Here is a 24,285-nt window from a genome sequence, read left to right as displayed (position 1 = left end):
GCTCTGGGGGTGGACAGCTAGCTGAACTAGCTAAGCAGGGATTCCCTTTGTTCCAGAGGGTCCCTGGGTGGCAGGGAGCCAATGTAGCAGTCCATCTGAGGATGCCTTGGTCTAGGCGGCAGGGCTGGGTTGCCTCTGTGCTCTGGCTATGGTCAGCTGCTGGAATGGTGTCTTGGGGGCCGTGGCTGTAGTGTTCATGTTTATAATGGGGACTGGATCAGACAAGCTCTCAGCTGGTGCTAGCCTCTCAGTCCAGCCACCCCTGCCTCCCCACCCCACACTGTGCTCGGCACGGGTGGAGGCAGCTCAGTGGCTGGTCCATAGAGCAGCATCCTCCACTCTGATCTGGGGGCCCAAGAAGTGACTCTCTGACTGGGTTCAAGGAGGAATCCCAGCTCCTCCAAGGTTTACATCTTTTGAGACCTCGGGCTCTGCTTCTGAGCCATCTTACAAAGAGGAACCTCAACTGGGCAGTTTGATCTGGCCTTCCCGAAAGATCCAGGCAGTTCCAGCCCACTCGTACTGCAGTGTCAGCTCTTTGGGGTCTGCAGATGTTCTGGGCCAATAGCTCTCCCCAGTTACAGCTGCTGACACTGGTGGAGTTGCAGAGGCATAACAGAGGGCAGGACTTGGTCTTTTGTGATGGCCATGGATTGCAGGGCTAAGTCCATGCCCACTGCATCACATGGCTGTCACGCTGTTTTCATCTCATCCTTTCCAAGTGTGCATGTCCTACTCCCAGCAGCAGGGCTGCCCGGGGGTGGGGGTGGGGGCAATTTGGGCAGTTTGCCCGGGGCCCCACAGGGGCCCCCATGAGAGTTTTTCAGGGCCCCTAGAGTGGGTTCCTTCACTCGCTTCGAGGGCCCCGGAAAACTCTCGTGGGGCGCAGGCCCCTAGAGCTGTAGCAGGAACCCAACAGAGCAGGGAGGGTCTGTGGTGCTGCTCCAGGTGCTGGCAGCTGAGTGGGGGCCCTCCAGCCTAGCAGGGAGTCTCCTTTTGCCCAAGCGGAAGCAGCAGCCTGTGGCTTTAGAGCGGCTGGGTCTGAGCCCCTGTGTCCTTGGAACACTGGCAGAGAGAGAGGCCCCTGTCGGGATCAGCTTGGTGCCCATTCCTAGCAAAGCTGGTGAATGGCCATCTCCAGCCAAGGCCTGGTTGTGTTGAGTAGCCCAGCCTGCTCCACATAGCTGTGGGGTGGTTTCATTCCAGTGGGTGTGACTCAGCTGGCAGCCAGCAGCTTAAGGGAAACTTTCCTCCAGCTTATTCATTGGCCAGTGCCAAACCTCCAGCTCAGGACAGCACCGAGGAATGCAGCATCTTAGCCCCCTGTCACGGCCACTGTCAGGGTTCCCTCCCCACTCGACCTGCGTGAAAGACCCCCTAAGCTTATTTCTACCATTTTAGGTTAAAAACTTCCCCAAGGCACAAACCCTTCCTTGTCCTTGGACAGTATTGCTGCCACCACCAAGTGAGTTAGACAAAGATTCAGGAAAAGGACCACTTGGAGTTCCTGTTTCCCCAAAATATCCCCCCAAGTCCCTTTCCTGGGGACGCTTGAGAATAATATACCAACCAAATACGTAACCAAGATGAGCACAGACCAGACCCTTGGGTTTTTAGGACTCTAAAAACCAATCAGGTTCTTAAAAGCAGAACTTTATAAAGAAAAAAAAAAGCACCTCTATAAAATCAGGATGGAAGGTAATTTTACAGGGTAATAAGATTTAAAACACAGAGGATTTCCCCTCTAGGCAAAACTTCAAAGTTACAAAAAACAGGAATAAACCTCCCTCTTAGCATAGGGAAAATTCACCAGCTAAACAAAAGATAATCTAACACATTTCCTTGCTATTACTTACAATTTTTGTAATCCTGGATGCTTATTTCAGGTAGGGTTTTAGGAGATGGTTTTTCCTGCCCTGGTCCCTCTCTGTCCTGGAGAGAACAACAAAGAGACTACAAAACAAAACCTCCCCCCCACAGATTTGAAAGTATCTTCTCCCCTTATTGGTCCTTTTGGTCAGGTGCCAACAGGTTATTTGAGCTCCTTAACCCTTACAGGTGAAGCAGGGATTTTATGCTACCCTTAGCTGTATGTTTATGACAGCCACAATCCTGCAGTCAGAGCTGTACAGGTGAACTCGTGCACCCATAACACCAATGGCCTTGGATGCAGCCCCCACACTTTCTGTATTCCTGCTTCCTAGGCCCCATGGCTGGGACTGAAGGCCTCTTGAAAGTGCACTGGGCATGGGCAGGGAGCATTCCTAGCCTGGTTAGCAGGAGGGAGGGATCATGAGGTGGCGGTAGCCAGGAGTGCTGAGCATGGCCCATGCAATGAAAACACCTCTGGACACACTGGTTTGATAGGCTGTCCCTGGAGAGGAAGGGGAGGGCTTTCTTTTGCAGCTGCTGCCAGTGATCTTACCAGTGGGATTCCTCCAGATGGCCCAGATCTTCCCTCCCTGGTCCTGGCTTATTAGCAAGGGGCTGAATAGGAAGGCAGTGGAGCACTCCCCCCACATGCTGATTAATAAACAGACAATTTATCATTGTGACAGCTTCTGTCCTAACAGAGCCTTTGGGTTTGAGCGTTGTGAGTAGCACACAGGAAAGGCTTGTGGGTGGGTTTCCCACAGCATAAGAAGCAAGTTGGAAAGAACATAAGCTGTGCTATACTAAAGCGCTGTATGAGTGGCCAATGCCAGCTGCTACAGGAGGTGCAAATCCCCCATTATGCCTCTGATTGTGCAGGACTAGGTTGTGGGGAGTGCATTTGATTCCTGACCCCAGCTGATCATCAGCTTGTGCCCTGAAGCATGAGGATGGCTAGCAAAGGGTAGTGTTCCAGTGTTTACTGCTGGGGTTACCAGTGTGTTGCCTTCCTGAGAAAGGATTCAAATCAGAGATCTCCTCCACCCTTTGGTGATGGTGATCCGTGGTAATTTAGCAGCATGTAAAGAAAGGTGTGTGTGAGGGAGATTGGCATGGGGAACAGGGGAAGAAGCAAACACCATGCAGAAATCCGAATGATTTCTCCCTTCTCTGGCTGTCTGGGGAGGACTTTCTTGCAAGCTGACCAGGCCCATCTGTGTGAGGCAGCAGGGTGGAATAGTGGTAAGCTAGAGTCACCATACATGGCAGTGCTGTGATGTATCCGTTAATGCACTAGCTTTTCTCTCCCTAGACCTGGTTAAGGCCATTAGTGACATGAGTTCAATGGGCTGGGCTGAGTCCACAGCAGCAGTTTTTCCATATCACGGAACCACAGGCTGTTTCTGCTTAAGAAAAGCCTGGGACTAGTATAACTGGGGGACTATAGGTCAAGATGGAGGGGCACTGGCAGAGCTGTGTGTGGAACCCACCAGGATTGGAATAGCAGGGGCTGCAGGCTGGCATTGAGGGCACTGGCAGAGTTGGCATGCATGCAATCCTGCCTAGCACCTGCTTGCTCTCCCCGATCCGCCAGCACTTTCAGACTTGCATGAAACTGATAAAAATTGACTTATCATAGAGCCACAGTGAAAACATAACCTGAAGAAACCAGGAGCCACAGGGTTTACGAGCAACATTAGCCCTGTAACCAGACTCTGGCCATAGCAGGAGGCAGCTCTCGGAGCTGTTCTGGTCACAGAATGGGACTCTCTAGGTGCTGCCTGCCTGCTGCATTGGCTGTCGCTCACCTTTGAGCACAACTCTTGTAAAGCTCCCCCTAGCCTTTGGCTTCTCAGTCATTCCAGAGTCTCCTCTGGGTTTGTCTCGAGCAACTGCTCCAGTGCAAGACTTGCTGTCCCGCCAGCAGCTGCTATTCCCACAGCAGGCTTCTTCCAGTTTACTTTGAAAAAGAAATCCTTTTAAACTACTAGCTCCAAGATCTGTGCTGGTGATGGGCTACTTCTGCAACGATAGAGTGAAAAGGCCATTTTCCTAAGATGTGCAATAAACGTGTGGGCCTGACCTTTGCTGTAGTTGTACGCTTGTGTTCACAGTCCCCTAGTGTTGTAGGATGGGTGTGCTCCGGGTCCCCTGGTGTTGTATGGCGGGTGTGCTCCGGGTCCACTGGTGTTGTATGGCGGGTGTGCTCAGGGCTTTAGGGGGTAGACAGGAGGCCTTTCAATTGTCCCTGTGGTGATGGTGCCATCGTGTGGTCGTTTGAAAGATAGATGCTTTCTTACAACACCCTCCGTCTCTGTCCTTTCCCCGGCTCCCTTGCCAATACTCCCTAGGTCAGATGCTCCTCTCGTGGCCTGGGCAGCAATGAGCGTCCCCTGGCTCTAACTGCCTGCCCGCGCCCAGGTTCCAGTTCTCAGCCCCGCTCTGCCCGGCCGAGATCAGGGTGCGATTTTCAGAAGGGCCGGTCTCCCATCCAGGTACGGGCCAGGGGTTGGGATGGCAAATTGGCAAGCGCCGTGCCCAGCCCTGGGGAGGCTCTGGCTGTCAGCACCGCGATGGGAGCTGCTGGGCACCGCGCTCCGAAGCCTGCGCTTTCCCAGGGCCCGATTTTCAGAAGCTAGGTGCGGGGCGAGCGCGCAGCGCGGCGGGACAGCGGGCTCTTGGGGGGCAGGACAGGGGCAGGCTGGCCCCTGGCTGGACACTATGGGTGGCGGGGGGGAGAGGAGAGTCAATCCCGGCCTTTTCCGCGCCTCCCGGTAGGGACCCGCCGCCGGCGCCATGCGCCCGGAGATGGGGGCCCGGTGAAGCCCCTGCACCCGCCGAGATTTATTTCACGCTGTCATCGGCCTGACAGCCGCAGCCGGGACTTATCTCTCACTCCTTCCTGTCGCCGGACGCCTGCGCCATGGGTCGCGCCGCGATGACGTCTGGGGCTGGGGCGTGGCCGGAGGCGGATGGGGTTGTGGGGCCCGAACGTCCGGGCAGCGGAGGGGGGAGGGGCCGGACATGGCGCTGGCTGAGGCCGGGCCCGGGGGACGATGAATAAGGGCTGGCTGGAGCTGGAGAGCGACCCCGGTGAGGCGGGCGGAGGGCAGGACAGGCCTGTGGGGGCGGGGGAGCCTGTGGGGAGCACAGGGGTTGTGGGGGGAGGGGACTTGGGCTTATGGGGCTAGACCAGGGGAGGGGCTGGGTCGGTGGGTGGGATGAGCAACTTTCCCCAAGACGGGATAGGAGCCAGTGAGACAGTTAAAGAAAAGGGCTGAAGCCCCGATTGCCTGGGCCCCTCTCTGGTTAATCCCGTGATTCTGACCTCCCAGCCTCAGTTTTCAGGCTGGTGATGTCCCTGGGCATCGCTGATAGACCCCTACGTGCACACACTCTCTGGGGTGTCCAGAAAATAGCTCCTAGCCAAGGCTGAGGGATGAGCTCTCCGAAATGGAGGGTAGCTTGGGACCAGTATTCAGAACAGCAGGAGTGTACTGAAATTGTCATTTTAACCCACAGTTGATCCAGACATCTTTAGATGGCTCAGGACGGCAGGCATATGAGTGAGCTATCAGGCTGTGAACAGCAAGGGGTTTCCCCGCTGTTCTGTGTTGTGATAAAATTAAACCCATTCTGGGCAATTATATGTATCCACCCCAGCACTTAGGTCAGTGTAACTTATGTCACTCAGGGGGTGAATTATTCACACTCCTGAGTGACAAAAGTTATGCTGAAGTAAGTGGCAGTGCAGATGTGGTCTAAGTTAGGGTATCCTTTCAATTCATCATCACCATGTATTGCATCAGCTGCATGATTACTTTGCTGTGACTCAACACTGTTTTTCCTCCCCACCGTGGATTCTTGGTTTCTTGGGAGGATGAAGAGGGAATTTGGGGTCTTCAGGCCATTTGCTTTGAGTTACGTGCCTGTACTGGTAGCTTCCCTTCAGAACTTCTAATCTAAAAAGCCCCTGCCCCTGGATCAGCCAGGATGGTAGGCCAGTTCTCTTCGATGGATGCTGAAGTAACTGCTGAATGCATGAAGTGAAATGAAAGTGATTTTAGAGGTTGCAGATAAATCAGAAGCAAAACTTGTGAAGTCCAAACTAGCCTCATCTGCCTACATTGAGCCCTAGCATTGTACTACATGTTCTTGAAGAACAGCCTGGGAGATGTAAGATATCCAGTGTTGTGGCACCCTCAAAAGGTGGTCAGATGATTTGGTGGTCTCCTATGGCCTTAAAATCTGTGTGTCCGTCTACACTGCAGCTGGGAGGTGTAATTCGGATCAAGCTAGTGTGCTAAAAACTGCTATGTGGCTGTGGCAGCACTGGTGACGGCTTGGGCTAGCTGCCTAAGTACAATCCATTCAAGGTTTTAGGTACGTAATCGACTGGGTAGCCCGTGTGTGTATGTGTAGCTGAGCTAGGAATTACCCTGCCCATCTGTAGTGTAGACATACACTTAGTCTATGAGGAGAAAGGCCCCCCGTGCTCTCCAGGGCTTGCATTCCTCAGGGCTGAGTTATAGAAACGGAGGGATTCTTAGCTCAGTTTTGCTCTTATAGCTCTGTCTGCAGCCCTGAGTGCTATTCATATATAGACCAAAACCCTCTAAGTCTTGGGTCCTGTTCTGTCCTGTTGTTGGACAGAAACATGCAAATATTGCCCTGCAAATAAACCTGAGGCTGTGGTGTAGAGTGTATCTTTTATACTGTGTGCTCTGATGAGCATTGTTGTAATTGATATACCATAACTTTTATCTCTGTGGTTTCAAGGAGAGAATCCTTTTAGTAGGCTAGGACATCACATTTATGTATGTACTTCAGTTCTATTACTTTTTGGTCCTTGAATTGTTCTTCTCTGAACTCTTTCCAGTTTTTCAACATTCTTTTTAAGTATGGACACCAGAACATAGTAGTCCAGGAATGGTCTCTCTGATGTTTACCATACTCCACAGTCTTGGTGTCATTGCATTCCAGGATTGTGTTTCTCGTCTTGTACATGTGGGAAACAAGTTTTCTACCAGCTGGACCTAGCCTATGGTACTCACTCCCACAAGAGAGAAGAATGAAGACATGTCTCACAGCTCTCAGATCTAAATGACAAACTGATTTCTTTGATCTAGCTTTCCCGTAATAAGTTATTCTTCTACTTTCATACAAACATAAATAAATAAGATATCCTATAAACAAATTAAGCTCTTCCTCCTACTGATGGGAAGAAAGAGAGATGATTTCTCTTTTTAAATGCTTGGGAGGCTCCTGCTATGATGGACTCATATAACTTCCTAGATAGCTTGGTGGCAGTAGTGGGTGAATCATAGAATATTAGGGTTGGAAGAGACCTCAGGAGGTCATCTAGTCCAATCCCTTGCTCAAAGTAGGACCAACACCAACTAAATCATCCCAGCCAAGGCTTTGTCAAGCTGGGTCTTAACCTCTAAGGATGGAGATTCCACCACCTCCCCAGGTAACCCATTTCAGTGCTTTCTATTAGTGTTTCCTAATATCCAGCCTAGACCTCCCCCGCTGCAACTTGAGACCATTTCTTCTTGTGCTGTCATCTGCCACCACTGAGAACAGCCGAGCTCCATCGTCTTTGGAACCCCCCTTCAGGTAGTTGAAAGCAGCTATGAAATCCCCCCTCACTCTTCTCTTCTACAGACTAAATAACCCCAGTTCCCTCAGCCTCTCCTCATAAGTCATGTGCTCCAGCCCCCCTAATCATTTTCGTTTCATCAATCATTTTTGTCAGTACCTTGACATGTAGGTATCCTCTCCACCACCAGGGCTGAGCAGGAAGATCAGGTGGGAAAGAAGGTCCCCTAAAAATGTTAAACCCCAAATATTTTAAAAATCTCTATTCAGGCAGCATGAGCCAGGAAACCACTCAAGTAAGAACTATGGGGCGGTGTCCAGGTCAGGAGAAAATCTGTACTGAAAACAATTAAGGCTTGTTATGGTGCATTATTTTTAATCAAAGTTCCAAACTTATAGTTCCCTTCAAAATTTGCCATTGGAGCCTTACAGCACTAGTCAGAGGTAAGGGGCAGAAGATTCTGTCTGTCTTCCATGTAGCAGCATGAACTTGGCAGCCAGAAGTAATCTCTCTCTTTTGTTCCTCTTCAGGTCTCTTCACCCTGCTAGTAGAGGATTTTGGTGAGTATGTGAGCCTTTCTGCAAGATAGGTTTCATCTGTGACATGGGCTCTGGCTCCCTTCTGCTGGTCTCGTCACGCTGATTCCTGCTGTCTTTTTTTGTAGGAGTTAAAGGGGTGCAGGTTGAGGAGATCTATGATCTACAAAGCAAATGCCAGGGGTGAGTTACTCACTCAGCAGCATGACTTGCTGAAGTAGATTTCATCAAGCAAAAACTTCTCAGGGCACGTATATGCAGAGTAGTAACACGGACTACGGGGGTGTGATTTCTAAAGGCACTAATATGTTGGCATTAATTGGTTTTGTAGACCCTACTGCGCACTAAAAGTTCCCTATTTCACATTAATGCAGTGCTGTTCAGTATGAAGTTAATACGTACTAGAGAGCTTTTAGTTCGCACCAGCATGGTCTACATGAACCAATGAATGCGCAGATGTTAGTGTGTTTTAGGAATCATATCCCCATAGTCCACCTGTAGACATGCCCTGAGAGTTTGGGAGCTCCCCTTGAGCAGTTCTGGAGGACCTGCTTGTCACTGTATCAGATTTCTACAGTAGTTTGTGTCACAGGGAAGTTCTGAAAAGTGTTTGGTCAGACTTGGGAGGTAGGATGTGTGATCAGTCTTCCTGCTTGGTCAAGAGGAGGAGGTGGAAGGAGGAGTGAGTTAACCCGTGGCAGTGCTGTGGCATGGGGACTCCAAGTGGGTACCAGAATAACAGTATGTGTAGAGAAAGATCCCGCAGGCTAACAGGATGGATTTCAGGGGTTTAGTGTTCTTTGTCTTCTGCACTGGCAGAGGCAATTTCAAGCCTGAAAACAGTGGCTGATGTGGTTTTTCTTGATGGTTAGAAATAAAGTCATGCATCTAAGAGTGAGCCACCAGGGCGCTCCCACGAAGCTAATGTCTCACCCTGCTCAAAAACATTACACTGCAAACCTAGTGTAGTATGGTATGAAATACTGGGTTATCTGATGATGACCCGGGTACACTGCGGGACGTGGAGAGGCATCTCTCTCCTGTTTTGAGCAGGGGATTGGACTAGATGACCTCCTGAGGTCTCTTACAACCCTAATCTTCTATGATTCTCTGATTCCCTGGAGAGTGTGTAACTGCCCCACTCCATAGGATCTCCTTATTACTGTACTGTGGGTTTCCATTAAATCACAAAGATTACCGACTTGGGTGCTCTCTGAGATACCTGATTTGAGTATCAGACTAGAATAATCAGCTGGAGTGTGGGGAACAAAGACAGCTGTGGCACTTTCCAGTAGGCTGGGGGTTGGCTTTAATGCCTCTCCTTGTTTCTCCTCACAAATTGTGGTTTAAACTGAAAACGCCCCTGGTGCGTGACTGACTGGAGTGGCACAATTCATGTCGATAGAAACCCTTCTAAACTGGCTCAGCTGCTAATCCCACCCCCACTGCATTTCTCTCCCTGCCAGCCCAGTGTACGGGTTTATCTTCCTCTTCAAATGGATCGAAGAGCGCCGGTCCCGCCGGAAGGTCTCCACCCTGGTGGATGAGACATCAGTGATTGACGATGACATCGTCAATAATATGTTCTTTGCTCATCAGGTACGTTGGCTGGGAGTGGAGGGCGAGGCATGTCTCTGAGGACGCCACTGCGAAGGAGTGGGCAGTGAGGACTCTTTCATGCGTTGGTATAATCTGTAGCTAGCCAAAATGTGGAAGACTTGGAAGGAATGGTCAATAGGTATAGAGTGGTTACCCTGGTTGGTAGAACGCTTGGTTCTGTGGGAGTTGTACATTTAATCTATCGCTGAGCAGGAGTCCTTGTCCCAGCTTGGGTTTGGCTTTTATATTAGTCACCCAGGTGTATTTTGTGATATAATGAAGGCAGCAGCTATCTGAGGGACAGTTGGAAATGGGGACCGAACAAGAGAGTTTGGGAGAGTTGGGAGTCCTGGACAGTGGGGATATGTGAAACTAACACTTTCCCTGGGTCACTCCTTAACACATGGCTGGTAGGAAAGGCCAGATGACTTGCTTGGGATCTAGCATTTCTTTGGAGTCCAGAGTGCTGTGGTGAGTGCACAAGGCGTGCAGCCTGCTCTGGAGAAAGGGATCAGGAGTTTAGCCAGCATTGTGGTCTTGCAGAGCACTGACTGATGCGTTTGGTATAGTCCCCTGCTGGAGGCGAATCGGGGTATCACGGCATTTTGGGAGAAGGAAGCTTAAATGAGTGCAACTCCAGCCCCCAAATGTTCTGGGACTGCATTCTTCCATGGTGCCATGTTTTCTGTAGACATTATTAAATGGCTGTATGTCTAGCTTCTTCCCTCGTCCGCTCCGGGACCTTGCAGCAGGCTGGAGGGGTTGAGGGAATCCAAGTCAGCTGTTACAACAGAGGTCCAGTTTGCCTTGAACAGCTGCTCACAGGGGTATGGTGTGATTGACCTGGGGACACTGACCGGAACAGGGGTCGTGTTGGTCAATTTAGTGCTCCAGGCAGCTGTTGTGCTTTTTTTCGGCACCAGTCACTGCATGGTGCTGGGTAACTCCCAGGTGGTGATGCTGAAGTATCATCCCTTTTCTGTTGTTTAACTTGGTCTATTTGCCCTTTAGCTGATTCCCAATTCCTGTGCCACCCATGCCTTGTTGAGTGTCCTCCTGAACTGCAGCAATGTGGACCTGGGGCCAACGCTGAGTCGCATGAAGGATTTCACCAAGGGGTTCAGCCCAGAGGTACGGGGTGGCCTGCAGCGGTGGGGCTTTGGGGGAGCATCTGAGGGATGCGTCTTGCTGTGGGGACCCTGCTCCTTTCCTGTAAAGGGATGGCTCCTTAGGTAGTCATGTCCTCACATAAGCTTCTGGTCTCATTCCTCCCCCCTTGTTCTTGCGTTCTTCCTAATCTTTTCTCCTTACTTCACCCTTAGTCTATCTCCTTTGCTCTTGCCTAGCTTTGGGCTGTCGCCTAGGTCTGGAATATTCTCCATACCCTCTTTAGCCAAGCACCCACCTCTTCAAGCACTTCCTCCTTCCTTCTCCACAGTAATGCCCTGGGCCGCCTCCTCTGGAACTGGTACTATGTCTTTACCTTGGGTTTGTCTCTCCAGGTCATGATCCACTCTTGTACAGCCCTGTGTAAATCTGTTAATGAGGTGCCCACAGATGAGGGAGGCATTTCCAGAGACATGGACTAGAGGTGCTTAGTTGAGGAATTCCAGCTATCGCATCCCTCCAACTCAGGGGTTTTTATAATCTCCCTTTGCTTTTTGCAGAGTAAAGGCTATGCCATTGGGAATGCTCCGGAGCTGGCCAAGGCCCATAACAGTCATGCCAGGTGAGTGTGGGTGTCTCCAGCAGCTCTGCTTCCTGGGGGAAGGGCGGTTGCTGCTGCTGCATTGACCTCTCGGATGTGTTGCCTTTGCAGGCCAGAGCCTCGGCACCTGCCGGAAAAGCAGAATGGAATCAGTGCTGTGCGGACCATGGAGGCTTTTCACTTTGTCAGTTACGTTCCCATCAAGGGGCGGCTCTTCGAGCTGGACGGGCTGAAGGTCTATCCCATTGACCATGGTAAGGAGCCCCAGCACCCACTGCCACAGGGATGTCTAGAAAAGATCTTGCCTGTGTGTGGCCCCAGGACATGACACTTGCTGGGTATGTTTCCTTGGTGTTGCTGGAGCACATACAGTGACATTTGCATCACACCTGACATCTCATTAGGCTCATTGAATTGACCTTCCTGATGGGCATCTCCATCTGGCATGGGCCCAGTCCTATTCAACATATTCCTCGATGAGCTGGAAAAAGGGGTAAACAGTGAAGTAGCAAAATTCGCTGATGCTACAAAATACTCAAGATAATTAAGTCCAAAGCAGACTGTGAAAAGTTACAAAGGGATTCCACAAAACTAGGTGACTGGGCAACAAAATGGCAGATGAAATTCAGTGTTGATAAATGCAAAGTAGTGCACACTGGAAAACATAATCACAACTATACATATAAAATGATGGGGTCTAAATTACCTGTTACCACTCGAGATCTTGGAGTCGTGGATAGTTCTCTGAGAACATCCACCCAATGTGCAGCAACAGTATAAAAAAAAACAAAAAACCAACTGAAGGTTGGGAATCATTAAGAAAGGAATAGATAAGACAAAAAATATCATACTGCATGTATATAAATCCATGTGTATCCACATCTTGAATACTGCATGCAGATGTGGTTGCCCCATCTCCAAAAAATATTGGAAAAAAGTTCAGAAAAGGGTACAAAAATGATTAGGGGTATGGAACAGCTCCCATGTGAGGAGAGATTAATAAGACTGAGATTTTTCAGCTTGGAAAAGAGATGACTAAGGGTATGATAGAGGTCTATAAAATCATGACTGGTGTGGAGAAAGTAAATTACTCCTTCTTGTAACACAAGAACTAGGGGTCACCAAATGAAATTAATAGGCAGCAGGTTTAAAACAAACACAAGGAAGTATTTCCTCACACAGCGCACAGTTGTGAAGATGATGTTGTGAAGGCCAAGACTATAACAGGGTTAAAAAAAGAACTAGATAAACTCATGGAGCATAGGTCCATCAAAGGGTATTAGCCAGGATGGGCAGGAATGGTGTCTCTAGTCTCTGTTTGCCAGAAGGTGGGAATGGGCGACGGGCTGGATCACTTGATGAGTACCTGTTCTGGTCATTCTCTCTGGGGCACCTGGCATTGGCCACTGTCAGAAGACAGGATACTGGGCTAGACAGACCTTTGATCTGACCTAGTATGGCTGTTCTTATGTTGTGAGGATCTAGAGCTGTTTCCTTTCGATGGGTCAAGCTTTGGGCTTTTTGACTCCAGACTTGTTCCCATCCAGGAAATCGTAACTACCTCTGCACTCTTCAGCTGCAGCAAGGTTACAAGGGAGGGAATCTCCTGGCAGAACGACCGGTGTGAAATCTATCCTGTGAATGGCAAGCATACTCTAAGTGCATCTCTGATTCACCAGCACAAATCCCAGCCCCAACTGTTGTGGGAGGGCAGAGGAGGAGATGATGTGCTGTATATAGCTGTACGCAGACACACCAGAATTGAGCCCTGTTGCATAGACTGGGTAAAGTGAGCCCAAAATATTGTCTTAGAGGAAGAAGTGGGTCCCCATCCCTGGCGTGACTTGCTGATGGAAGGGACTATTCAGAAGATGTTGCTCATCTATGTGGATTGCTGGACCCAAGCGGCCTAGCTGCTGTGCTGGCCCAGTCTGAGTTGGGGATCTTGGCCTGCTTTACTAATTTGCTTTCTCATGTTTTCCCAGGGCCTTGGGCTGAGGATGAAGAATGGACAGACAAAGCCAGGAGAGTGATCATGGAGCGAATTGGCCTGGCCACAGCAGGGTAAATGCCCAGATGAGCTTGGGGGGGTGGGTTGGGGGTAGGCTTTCCCTCGACACACCTCGGTGTTCGTGTTACAGCGTGACAGCTCACGGGTGCATTTTAGCAAATAGCGAACTTTTCAGACCTGGATTACTGGGCCCCATGTGGAGGGGGGAGGTTACTCCGTGCTATAGGAGTGTGAGATGCTTCACACGTATGTAGGCCATGAGTCCTATTAACTTGCTTTGTTGTCTGAAGAGGCAGGGAAATGTTCTCTCATTGCAATATGATGTTTCTCTGAATAGCTATGCAGCCAGTCAGAATGCAGGAGAAGGGATGGTAATGGTGGATCTTCACTTGCACAAATCTCTAATCATAGCAGCATTGGAGACCAGTTAGGTGCCTTTTGCTTGACCCTGTTGTTATTGAATTGGGCCTCTTAGGAAGTCTGTAGAGGGGCCCAGCTGTGATCTCAGAGCTGCAGCGTGAGGGCCCAAACATCTGTGTAACTTATGCTCTCAATTACTTAGAACGTGGTGTAGCAGCTCTGGGTTTCCATTTGTGGAAATGTCCTGGCGGGCTCATCGTCCCTGACTGCTGTGGGACAGACAATGATTGTCTGTGATATGATGTCAGAGGATTTCCTTGTGAATGAGGGACCCCTGAAGTGAATGTTCTGACACCCATCTTGGGAGCAAGAAACTGCTCTTCTCCCAGAAGTGTCTGTGGCAAGAAGGAATGGAGGCTGGCCTTCCCTCCATTACGATCTGCCTTAGGAGAGGCCTCTGGGCTAATGAAGAAGTGCCCTGGCTGCTGTGTGGCTCAGGAGGTGGGACCAAGTAACCCAAACTTCACAAGTTCTGCAGCAGCCTATGGGTGCGCTGTGCCACCATGCAGCATGAGTGCTTTCCATTCTTCCCAATGTGCTGCTGCTTGGATGAATTGTTATGGGTTTGTAACTACCTACCTCAGGCCTTATGTGATCCCACCCAGGGTAGTGTCTGATACCTCCTAGTGCCTCGGGGTGGAGGGAAGCGGGTCCCCGCTTTCAGGAGAGGAACCAAAGTAGTGTGGAGAGGTGAAGTGACTTGGCTAAAGATCATACTAGAAATCCATAGCAGAGGCAGGCAATGAACCTTACTCCCAAGTGTAAGAATGTCCCTTCCCTCCTAATCATGACTTCTATGACCCAAACTGTGGTGGTCAAAGTTTGGTAGGGTTTTGTCCTCCGTACAAGGTGAGTTTTGATTGCCCCGCAGCCGGCACTCTGAAAGTAACAGCCTCAGGTTCCCACCCCTGCAGTGAAGTGAGGACGTACCTGCAGGGGCCATGCTGTGAAGCACAGATGAGGCAACCTGTGACTTATCTGACTTGAAATGATGAATTTGTTCCCAAATACTCACTGACAACATACAGCCCTGCCAATTGGCTAAGGAATCTCCTACCCAGCTGGCCACACACTTGGAGTCCTGCTCGGCCACTTGGGTTCCTTGTGCCCTGTTTCTCTGGGTGCTGTGAAGCTGCTTTATTGCTTCATGGAATGCTGTGTGGGCCGTGAGTATATTGGTTTAACCTGCATTGCTGCCTGGGACCTGCTGTTATATTCTGGTGGCATCCAGACACCCATCAGCAGTTTGTTGGGGCAGCACCTTCCTCTGGCTGAGCCAGAGCTAACGTGCTGGGTGTGGTTTGCCTCAGGGAGCCGTACCATGACATCCGTTTCAACCTCATGGCGGTGGTGCCCGACCGGAGGATGAAATACGAATCTAAGCTGCACATCCTGAAGATGAACAGGCAGACTGTACTGGAGGCCCTGCAGCAGGTAGGAATGGGTGAGCTAGCTGAACGAATGAGCTGGGTTTACCATCAGCCTGTAATTTCTGGCTTTTCCGGGCACTGCCCGGCCCTGCTCTCTCTCACTCCAGCCTGTGGCCAGCGTGGCTCCTAGGATACGTGGGAGGAGCACCTTCTGGCGCCCTTTGCTTGTGGTTGGTACCATGCTCTATGCCTCCGTCCTGTAGGTTTGCTCAGTGTAGTCTCATGTGGCTGCTCTCCCTGCATAGACTTTCACATGCCGTGCATTTGCCGGGCTTTGCTCTATTGACCATTTAGTCCAGTGGTCGATCACGTCTAACCTGGTGGAGTTCCAGCAGGGCAAGCGACCAGCTGATTCTACTTCCTTTCCTGGCTGCATCTGGGTGCTGGGAAGTGGCTCAGCAGTGCGGGTTCATCTGCTTCCCTCCCTTAGCCCTGTGACTTGCGAGACTGGTTCTGAGAAGCATTTTGTTCAACAGTCAGGTGCAGATTGTCTTTTACTTTCAAGCTTATCCGGGTAACTCAGCCGGAGCTGATTCAGACCCAAAAGTCCCAGGAGTCTCAGCCGGCTGAGGAGTCCAAGCCGGCCAGCAGCAAGGCGTGTCTGGCACTGGAGACGAGCAGAGCACAGCTGGCCCCAGAGAGCTCACACCCAGGTATGGGACTTGCTCTGCCAGGATGATAGTCCTGGCACAAAGGCACCCAGCTGTGGCTTGATAACTTGACACTGGAGTATTGGGTCCCTCCGTGGAATAGAGTGGAGCAGTGCTGGCTTGGCCTTGATTGATCTGCTCCCAAATACAGCTGGGCATGCTGTCCCAGGGCCACGGGGCACAGAGTTACTCTGGGCTGTACCCCCCATTTGCTGTCCTGTACCCTGCCGCTGGTAGAGCTACTGCTATGGAATTTGAGAAAGGCAGAACTTCTGCCATGCTTATTATTGCTCTTGGCAGTGTATTGGGCTGGGGAGGGGCACGAAAGCTCAACTGCTGTTGTGTGTCAGGAAGGAGGTTAAGTAGAGCATCTAGAATCAAAGGAGCTCGAGTCCATCGGGAAAAGCTTCTCTTTGATGTAGGGTGTGTGTGTTACAGAGAGCACTGAGGACTCCACTGGCCAGGGCCACCCTCCCGCCGCACAGAACCTGCCCAACAAATCCAAACTGGTAGCAAAGCCATCTGGGAGCTGCATCAACGGTGCTCCCGCAAACCCCAATCCCATTGTGCAGAGACTCCCAGCCTTCTTGGATAACCACAACTACGCCAAGTCGCCCATGCAGGTACGTGAGGCCTGGCCTTTCTTCCCATTGGGGGCTGCAGTGTTCTAGGCTGTGTCTCTTAAGCCTCATGAAGGAAGTCTTGGGAAACTTTCTACCCCTCTGGCTCCAGCAACTGATTCCACCAGAGTGCAGGGTGAGGTCCCATAGAGCCCCAGGTCTGTCTGGAGGTGTGTAGCACTTCCACAGTTCCTTACGAATGAATACAGGCAAAGTCAAGTTGTATACGCCAGAGAGAACAAGACACAAATGGAGTCGGACTGATCTGTTTCTACTGATCTGTTAAAAGGTATCTTTTATGCTGTCCCCTCTGGGGATGCATTGCTGGGTTTTTAGCCTGTTCTGGATTTACATGACCAGATAAACCATGCTCTAGGCACGTTTGTTTCGCTTTGTTTCTGTGGGGAAATAGAGGCCAAAGCACTGAGCTCTGGCATTTTTGGTCCTGAGCTTTGATGGGTTCAGTTTTATGTTGAGATCATGGTTGGCTGGACCTAGAAGTGCCCCAGGGTGAATCTGGTCAGCGTGTGTGCGCGTGTGCCCAGGATTGAATCTCTGAATCCCTTCTCCGAGAAAGGGGCTACCCCTGGGCTGCGGTTAGGGATGCGGCCAGCCTCAGGCCTGCGTTGAAGTGTCTGCCCCATTTCCAAGGAGGGCTGACTGCATGGGGTCCCCTGCCCAGGATGGGCCTTTCAGGCAGTGAGTGGGTGTGTTTTGCAGGAAGAGGAGGACCTTGCAGCAGGAGTGGGCCGTAGCCGGGTTCCGGTCCGCCAGCACCAGCACTACTCTGATGATGAGGATGACTATGACGAGGAGGAGGAGGAGGAAGTTTGTAACACTGCCACTGCCATCAGGTAATGGATGGAGCTGAGATCTCAGGCTGCTGGGAGCGTAAGGCCTTGCTTTTGCTTAAGCAGAGTGTGCCCCCAGCAGGGGGCGAGCTTCTTCCCCCCCGCCCCCTGGCCTTTTTGTTCCCTAGTGTAGATGAGTGAGGCAGAGGATGCCCTAGGGAAGTGTTTCACCAGGTAGGTGACCAGTTGCTCCAGCCAGCCGAGATCTCCTGTGTTGGCTGGGTGCAAAGGCAGCCCTAGCAGATGGGGTGTGTGTGGTCCTGAGCACAGACTGGCTGGCGAAAGAGGCCCTGCTGGATGTTCATCCAGCCGTGGTCAGTTGATCTCTTCATCTAGACTGTGCTTAAGTCACACCTTGCTGGGGCTTATCTCCAAGTGTGCCTCACTGGAGCTCATACCAGCTATTCCAGTGTGCTGCGCTCATGGGGGACTGTGGCGGGGGAGGGAAAGCAAAAGAGAACCAGAAGAGCATGGCGGGGTGGGGACTAGCACTCTGACTTGGATCTTGGTGGTGGTAAAGGAGGCTAGTGCTGTGCTTGAAGGATGATCAGTTTGAGGAATGTGTAGGGGAAGGATGAGCTTGAGGTTCAAACACAAGACTGAGAGGCAGGGGACATATCATTGTGGCCTGAGGCAAATGGTTTACATACAAATTTTCAAGGCTCAATTAATTTGGGGTGCCCACCTTGAGGCACATAAGCCCTGGTTCCCCATTGCCCTTCATCTTGAACAGTCACTTACCCCAATGCCCATTGTGTGGGGTGTGGGGTGTGAAATACTCCCATTGTGAATCAGGACCCTGGAGCCTGTTTGTCAGGCCTGGGAGCCCCCACTGATGTCAGCAAAAAGTGCAGGTGTCCAGCCCCTCTGTGAACTGAGATGACAAGATGAGGATTCGGAATTAGTGGAAGGCTTTGAAATCTTTGTGTTTGGCCCCATCCATGCAATCCAGATGATGGCTTTGAAAGGTGTTGGGAGGCTAAATCCATGAGTTTGTGGAGGGCTTTGAGATCTCAGAGGGAAGGGAGCAGAGAAGCGTGAAGTGTTGTTTGCGTGGTGGAAATGGCTTATGGTGAGTTCCAAACTGGTGACGCTGTAAATGAGATGGAATGACATGATTGGCCCATTGCATTGCGGGTCAGTGATGCCTCCCCAGAGAGGGAGAGTGAAAAAACAGACTGGCCTTGTCTACGCTTAAAATAGTGCATCAGTGTAGACACTACCTACATTGATGGCAGAGGTTCTCTCGTCAACCTAATGCTGGCTACGCTGGAAGTCAGTTGGTTTAACTGCATCACCCAGGGTGTGGATTTTTTACATAGTTAGACCAACCTAATTTCCTTGTGTAGACCAGGCCTTCTGTGCGTGAGTCCACACTGCCGCTGTCATTTCTAGAGCGCTGGGTGCTGAGTAAGTCCCTACTCTGAGCTGCTAACACTCCTGTTCCCACGTCGGACGTGCTAGAGCATGAAGGCTGAGTTGATCAGTCTGTGCCTTTGGGAAGCCCTCGGCTGTGTGGGGCAAAGCACTGACTGACCTTTCCAGTCACGTGAGCTGTGATGTTTCCTCCATTTTCCCCAGTTTGCCGTGTTCCATTGGGCCAGGCTCGGAGTGATCTGAACTCCTAAAGGTGCTTCAAGCATTGCTTCTGTATTCTGTGTCCTAGCTAATTGCCTGTGAGTGCTAAGAGCTGTAATATGTTGGCCTTCCCCAGCTGTTGGGGTGCCGTACCTGGTGCTGCCTGCAGCTTCCCTCCCTGTAGGTGCTGTCGCTTCTCCTTGCTATCTGTGCTTGATCTCCTGTTCTGTGTCCTTGGGCAGGTATAAGAGGAAGGGGCAGGGGAAGCAGGAGCTTGTGGCTGGGACAGCAGACAGCCAGCTCTCCATCCTCCAGCCCAACACCATCAACGTTTTGGCAGAGAAGCTCAAGGAGTCCCAGAAGGACCTTTCCATCCCCCTCTCCATCAAGACTGGGAGCGGGGGCGCCACCGTAGCCGTGGTTGCCCATTCACAGCCCTCCCCCACGCCCAGCAACGAGAGCACAGACACTGCCTCGGAGATCGGCAGCGCCTTCAACTCCCCGCTGCGCTCCCCTATCCGCTCGGCTAACCCTACCCGGCCCTCCAGCCCTGTCACCTCCCACATCTCCAAGGTGCTCTTCGGGGAGGAGGACAGCCTGCTGCGTGTGGACTGCATGCGGTACAACCGGGCCGTGAGGGAACTGGGGCCTATCATCAGCACTGGCCTGCTGTGCCTCACCGAGGAAGGGGTGTTCTGCCCTCTTGCCATCACAGGTAGGTGGTGGGGAAGGACCAGCCATTCTGGGTGGGAGATGGGGGACCCAGGGCTCTCCCATGGCAGTAGGCTGAAGGGAAAGACCTCGGTTCTGCCATGGGTGAGAGGGCAGGATGCTGGGCCCTGAGATGACCAGGGAAGGGATGTAATGTTGCTTCTATCTGGATGTTGAGGTCAGGGGCAGCATGTCCACTGGCACAGGGAGCCGGTGTTAGCACATGGCCATGGTACCTAACGCTTTCTTTTCTGGTGTGCCCAGATGATGGGAAAAGCTCCCCTCTCTCCAGCAAGCAAAGAGAAGAGGCCCAATCTGCTGTCAGAATGGACGAGAAGGAGGCAAGTGAGCCAAGTGACAGCAAAGAGAAGGTTGCTCTCTGCAGGTCCAGCGATCACCCTTGCGGGGAGAAGTATTCTCCCAAAGTGAGTGTCCTGTTGTTCTTCCCTGAGCAAGGCAGCAGATCCCCAGAGCCAGGGTCCTGCTTTAGTGACTGCGGGCACAGCCTCTCTGCCAGAGGCCTCAGGAGCTGGTTTCTGTAGGCAGGTAGCAAGTGCAGTCATTGGATTAACCATTGGGTGCCAGGAATCAGGTTTCCTTACAGCCTCCTCCTTGCAGTTTGGTCTCTGTGGAAGCTCTTGCCTATAGCCTGCCCGTGCTTTAACCCCAATCTCTCAGTCCACCAGCCTTGCCACCTTTATTCCCTTAAATTGTAGGGAATTTGGTACTGGTGAAAGGTGCTGGCCTGCGAGCCATGGCCACTGAGCCTATTTATCTCCTGAGCTAGCAGCACCAGCACAGCTACCCTCCCCTGCCCTCCTGAGGTGTTGCTGTCCGTCTCTGGGAATGGGAGGGCAGGCCGGACTTTGCCTCTCGCTTTGTCACAGGGACACGTGTCCGCTAGGAACTGGGCCGAGTCCACCAGTGCATTTTATACAGTGCCCCTCCTAGAGGAGAAAAGCTGTGTGTGCTGATGCCGGTGCCTTGAGACATCCTGACATCTGTGCTGTGCTCTTGTTCATCATGCTGGGACTTTCCAGGCGAGATCCACCACACCAACACCCTGGGCTCTTGGCAATCCCACTCTATTGCAGATAAATGGAACTGCATTGGTCCCTTAGAACTGCTTCTAATGCTGCTGTCCAGCAAAGCCTTGTGGCTTGTGAGAGGAGCCCTTTCCCTCTGTAACACAGGGCTTGATGTCGGCACGCCTTGCTGTGCCAACAGCCCCCAAACCTGCATTTCCCACTGCTTGGGGCAACGTGACTTGGAGTTGCTTGGCCGGTGCACCAGTTGTACTGATCTAGGAAGGCTGCTGGGCTGTGGTGGCACCAGGCGTTATGGGGAGTGTCTTTCCTGCACCCTCTCCCTGGTGCTGAGCTGCAGCAGGGGCAGTGTGGGTCATGTTCTCTCTGCTCGGCTCTTCCAGGAGCTGCTGGCGCTGCTGAAGTGCGTGGAAGCCGAGATTGTGAACTATGAGGCCTGCCTGAAGGAGGAGGTGGAGAAGAGGAAAAAATTCAAGGTGCGCTGGCTGATTGCTTAGTTGGGTCCCTTAGGAGGCTAAACCAAGCTATAGCCCCAGGGGACATGCCCTTCGCAATGGGTATACAGGGAGAGACTTCTTTAGGTAAGGCCTGGGGAGAGGAAGGAATGGTCTCTGCCAGCCCTCTCCTTCCATCTAGGAAGGCTTCCTGTCCCGAGATGACAAAGCCTGGTCAGGACAAACAAACTGCCTAAGCAGCATTACAAATGTGCAGAGTGAGCAGTGCAGCTGAACTGAGGCAGAACCCTGCAGGGGAAGTGCTGGGCTTGCCTGGCTGCGTAGCAGAATTCCTCCACTCTCCCCACTCAGTTAGTTCTGATCTCTACTGCACTTCCCTGCAGGCACATGGCTTACTGTGTAGGTCTGCAAACTAGAACTGGGGCAAATCTTTCCTTGCCTGACAATCCACTTTAGATACCCCTTGCCCTTGGATCTGGCCACCTTTAACTGTGTTTTTCCCTGATCCCTCCTGTCTGAGCCCATCCATACAGGGAGCAGCCAGGAGCTGGGTTTGGGGTGTTGCTTTCACATCCATTGTGGACTTAGCTTAGAACCCAAACCAGCCAAGAGCTGATCCCAGGCTCCTGTCTCTAGGGATGGGATCAGGTTCTGGGCTTTGGTTCCTGAGTGCCCCGGGAAGTAGCTGTTCACCTTGAGTTTTCTCTTCCTCCACCTCTTTGCAGATTGATGACCAGAGAAGAACCCACAACTATGATGAATTCATCTGCACCTTTATCTCCATGCTGGCTCAGGAAGGTGAGGCTGGCTGCTTCCTTGCAATGCAGCTGTGGGGAGGCTTGGAGCTGCCATGTTGAAAGGCCCACTCGAGACGCACTACTCAAGACTAAGTCATGGTCTCTTGCCGGTAGAGAGGCCCTGAGCAGGGAAGCAAGCATGGGGGCTGACATTCCTACACCTCCCTGGAAAGCATGAGCCTTTTGCTCTGGGATCTGAGGATTTTCTGTCCTAGAATGAACTGGGAAGCCAGGGTCTCCAGCTTAGCAAAAGGGTTACGGTTAAGTTGCTGGTATGGGAATCCTAAAACTGGGCTGGGGTGGTTAGGTAGGAGGTTAGATGAACTCACTAGGAACAATGTGGCATCAGATGTCTACGTTCCACCCTGGAAGGTGGGTGAGAGACTTGTTCTCTGGTTTGTCTGTTCTCTCTTGCAGGAATGCTGGCAAGCCTTGTGGAGCAGAACATCTCTGTCCGCAGACGCCAAGGAGTCAGCATTGGGCGTCTCCACAAGCAGAGGAAGCCGGATCGCCGGAAACGCTCCCGTCCATATAAAGCCAAGCGCCAGTAGTGGCATCCTTCTGGTCAAGAGGGGGAGCAGAACCATGCACTTACATTGCTCATGCTAGCTGCTGCTTGTATCTACAAGCACTCGGATGGACCAGTTGCCCTGTGCCAAGGGGAGATGGACCCAACAAGAACCCCGGGACTGAGTCCTTTCTGCTCATGTCCTCGGAGCTGTTTCAAATGGAATTTGGATTTTATCAGCCACAGCCTGGGCACCCTGTGGAGTCTGGGAACGGGCACTCCCTGCAGCAGTGAAGGGCAGGTTCTCGTGTCAGTGCTACAGGGACACTTGGATCTACTAGACAAATGTGTGCCAGGTTGCTCTGCATAGTCCATGGCATTCTAGCCCAGGACTGATGGAAATCAGCAATCTGCTGAGGGAAAGGCAGCTGGAGTCGGTATGATGATGCTAATGGGTGTCTGTGCTGGCCCCAGCTGGCTATGGCTCCTGGTTTCCAGCATCCAGGCCTTCAGCTCCACACTGCTGTGGGACATTGATACCAATTTTCTATTTCACAAATGTTTATTTTGTGGTTCTGACCAACGGTGCCAGTGTCGTCCCCTGAGCACAGCTGGCTCCCTGATAGCCTGTTCTGAGCCATCTCTGGGCTGCAGTGACATGCCTCTGGGCTGCTGCTGTCCTTGTGTTAGTCATGGTGGGCTGCTCACGTCTGAGCATGCCTCTGGGGGGTTAGCACTGTGAGTTGCTGTTTGTGGACCATCACCTGGTGGATGTGGTAGGATTTCCCATGCTTACCTACTGTCCCTTCTCTTGCTGGGTTGGCTTGGCCCACCCACCCTCCTTTGGGCATGGGTTCCAGATGCAGTGGAGATCACTGCAGTCACATGCTTGTGCTGCTGGTGCTAGTTAGTTGGTGCAGCACTCAGAGTAAGTGACTTCATGGCAGGGCAGCTGCTGGAGGATGCTCTAGTTCCTGAGATGGTGTCATTCCATGCTGAGATTAGGCCCTTGCTGCACCATGCGTCAGCCCTGGGGGGAAGGGCTGCAGAGGCAGCATTTGTTTAATGGCCTTCCACTAACTTCAGTGCCTAACTCAAAACAAACCATGAAGCAGCTGGGCAGAAAACCTGAAATGCAACAAACCCCTCCCCCACTTCCACGGTGTTTCTTCCCAGGCAGGGACGTCGGGTCTTTGATCCCTGCAAACAGTTTTAAAAAGGAGGCTGGGGTGCAGAGCTAGCTCTGCCCCAGTCACAGGAGGGAAGAATTGCTGCTCTGCCTCTTTCTATCATGTAGGTAAATCAAACAGAACCCAGTGCGCTGCAGCTGAGGCTGGTGCTTCCACCTCACAGGAGCTAGTGTCCACAGCTCCTCTCCCCTGGGCCCAAGGCTGGATCCTGGCTCACGCTGCCTGGGTTACCTTTTTATACTGTCACAGCCTGACAGGTAAGCAGTCCTATCCTCACACTGACCCTGTGAGCACTGCCGGAAGGGGCTTTCTCCTCTCCAGTAGCAGCGTTCAGGCTTGTCTCTTGAAGGAAACACGGGGTTGAGTGCTGCTAACTGCCAGGCCAGTCAAAGCTGTTAATGGTGTTTCAAGGGAAGGGTGGTGGTGCAGGTGAAAGCAGACCTGCCTCAGGGAAGAACTGGATTCACAAATATCCTGCTTTGTACAGAGCTTGACTGTCAAATGAAACCATTGCTGGTCTCCGGCTGCGTCTTAACACCATCTGCTGTAAATAGCAGCCTGGTTGGAAAGAATAAAGCTGTCCTATAGCACACGGCTGTTTTGGGAAGGGATGGGTAACAGAGGCTGGGGGGTGCAGGCTGGGTACTTAGCACACTGCAGGGGAGCATTTGGATAGAAGGATAAAGCAGTCAGTGCAGCAG

At 51.8% G+C, this 24,285-nt stretch overlaps 1 protein-coding gene and 1 long non-coding RNA gene across 3 annotated transcripts; one reads left to right on the top strand and one right to left on the bottom strand.

The window, feature by feature from the left end:
• Positions 1-1,639: 1,639 nt before the first annotated feature.
• LOC116831445 (uncharacterized) lies at positions 1,640-4,095 on the bottom strand. Its single transcript, XR_004375195.2, has 3 exons — positions 3,681-4,095; positions 2,426-2,523; positions 1,640-1,932 (listed from the first exon to the last, which is right to left on the bottom strand). It is a non-coding gene; the product is annotated as an uncharacterized LOC116831445 (long non-coding RNA).
• Positions 4,096-4,141: 46 nt separating this feature from the next.
• On the top strand, positions 4,142-24,174 carry BAP1 (BRCA1 associated deubiquitinase 1). Of its 2 annotated transcripts, none has more exons than XM_075072945.1 (17): positions 4,142-4,367; positions 8,005-8,034; positions 8,139-8,193; positions 9,477-9,609; positions 10,621-10,740; positions 11,277-11,338; positions 11,429-11,571; positions 13,303-13,381; positions 15,059-15,182; positions 15,684-15,831; positions 16,267-16,451; positions 17,169-17,302; positions 19,120-19,592; positions 19,853-20,013; positions 21,018-21,110; positions 21,815-21,887; positions 22,304-24,174. In XM_075072945.1, the coding sequence occupies exons 4-17, from the start codon at positions 9,592-9,594 to the stop codon at positions 22,435-22,437; spliced, it is 1,947 nt and encodes a 648-aa protein (XP_074929046.1). In that variant the 5' UTR covers positions 4,142-4,367; positions 8,005-8,034; positions 8,139-8,193; positions 9,477-9,591; the 3' UTR covers positions 22,438-24,174. The 2 variants fall into 2 exon arrangements, with proteins under 2 accessions (XP_074929046.1, XP_032647330.1); XM_032791439.2 differs by lacking the exon at positions 4,142-4,367 and adding an exon at positions 4,819-4,965.
• The last annotated feature ends 111 nt before the right edge of the window (positions 24,175-24,285 follow it).

This window comes from Chelonoidis abingdonii, chromosome 16, assembly GCF_003597395.2.
Source record: "Chelonoidis abingdonii isolate Lonesome George chromosome 16, CheloAbing_2.0, whole genome shotgun sequence".
In the NCBI taxonomy this organism is placed as follows: domain Eukaryota; kingdom Metazoa; phylum Chordata; order Testudines; family Testudinidae; genus Chelonoidis; species Chelonoidis abingdonii.
This window is presented reverse-complemented; position numbering and strand designations above follow the sequence as displayed.

Excerpts from the sequence above, each read along its gene's own strand:
- BAP1 (XM_032791439.2), top strand. The coding sequence starts at position 4,929 with ATGAATAAGGGCTGGCTGGAGCTGGAGAGCGACCCCG. Across the intron at positions 11,572-13,302 it reads GGTCTATCCCATTGACCATG|GGCCTTGGGCTGAGGATGAA; the intron begins GTAAGGAGCCCC and ends ATGTTTTCCCAG. Across the intron at positions 19,593-19,852 it reads CTGCCCTCTTGCCATCACAG|ATGATGGGAAAAGCTCCCCT; the intron begins GTAGGTGGTGGG and ends TGGTGTGCCCAG.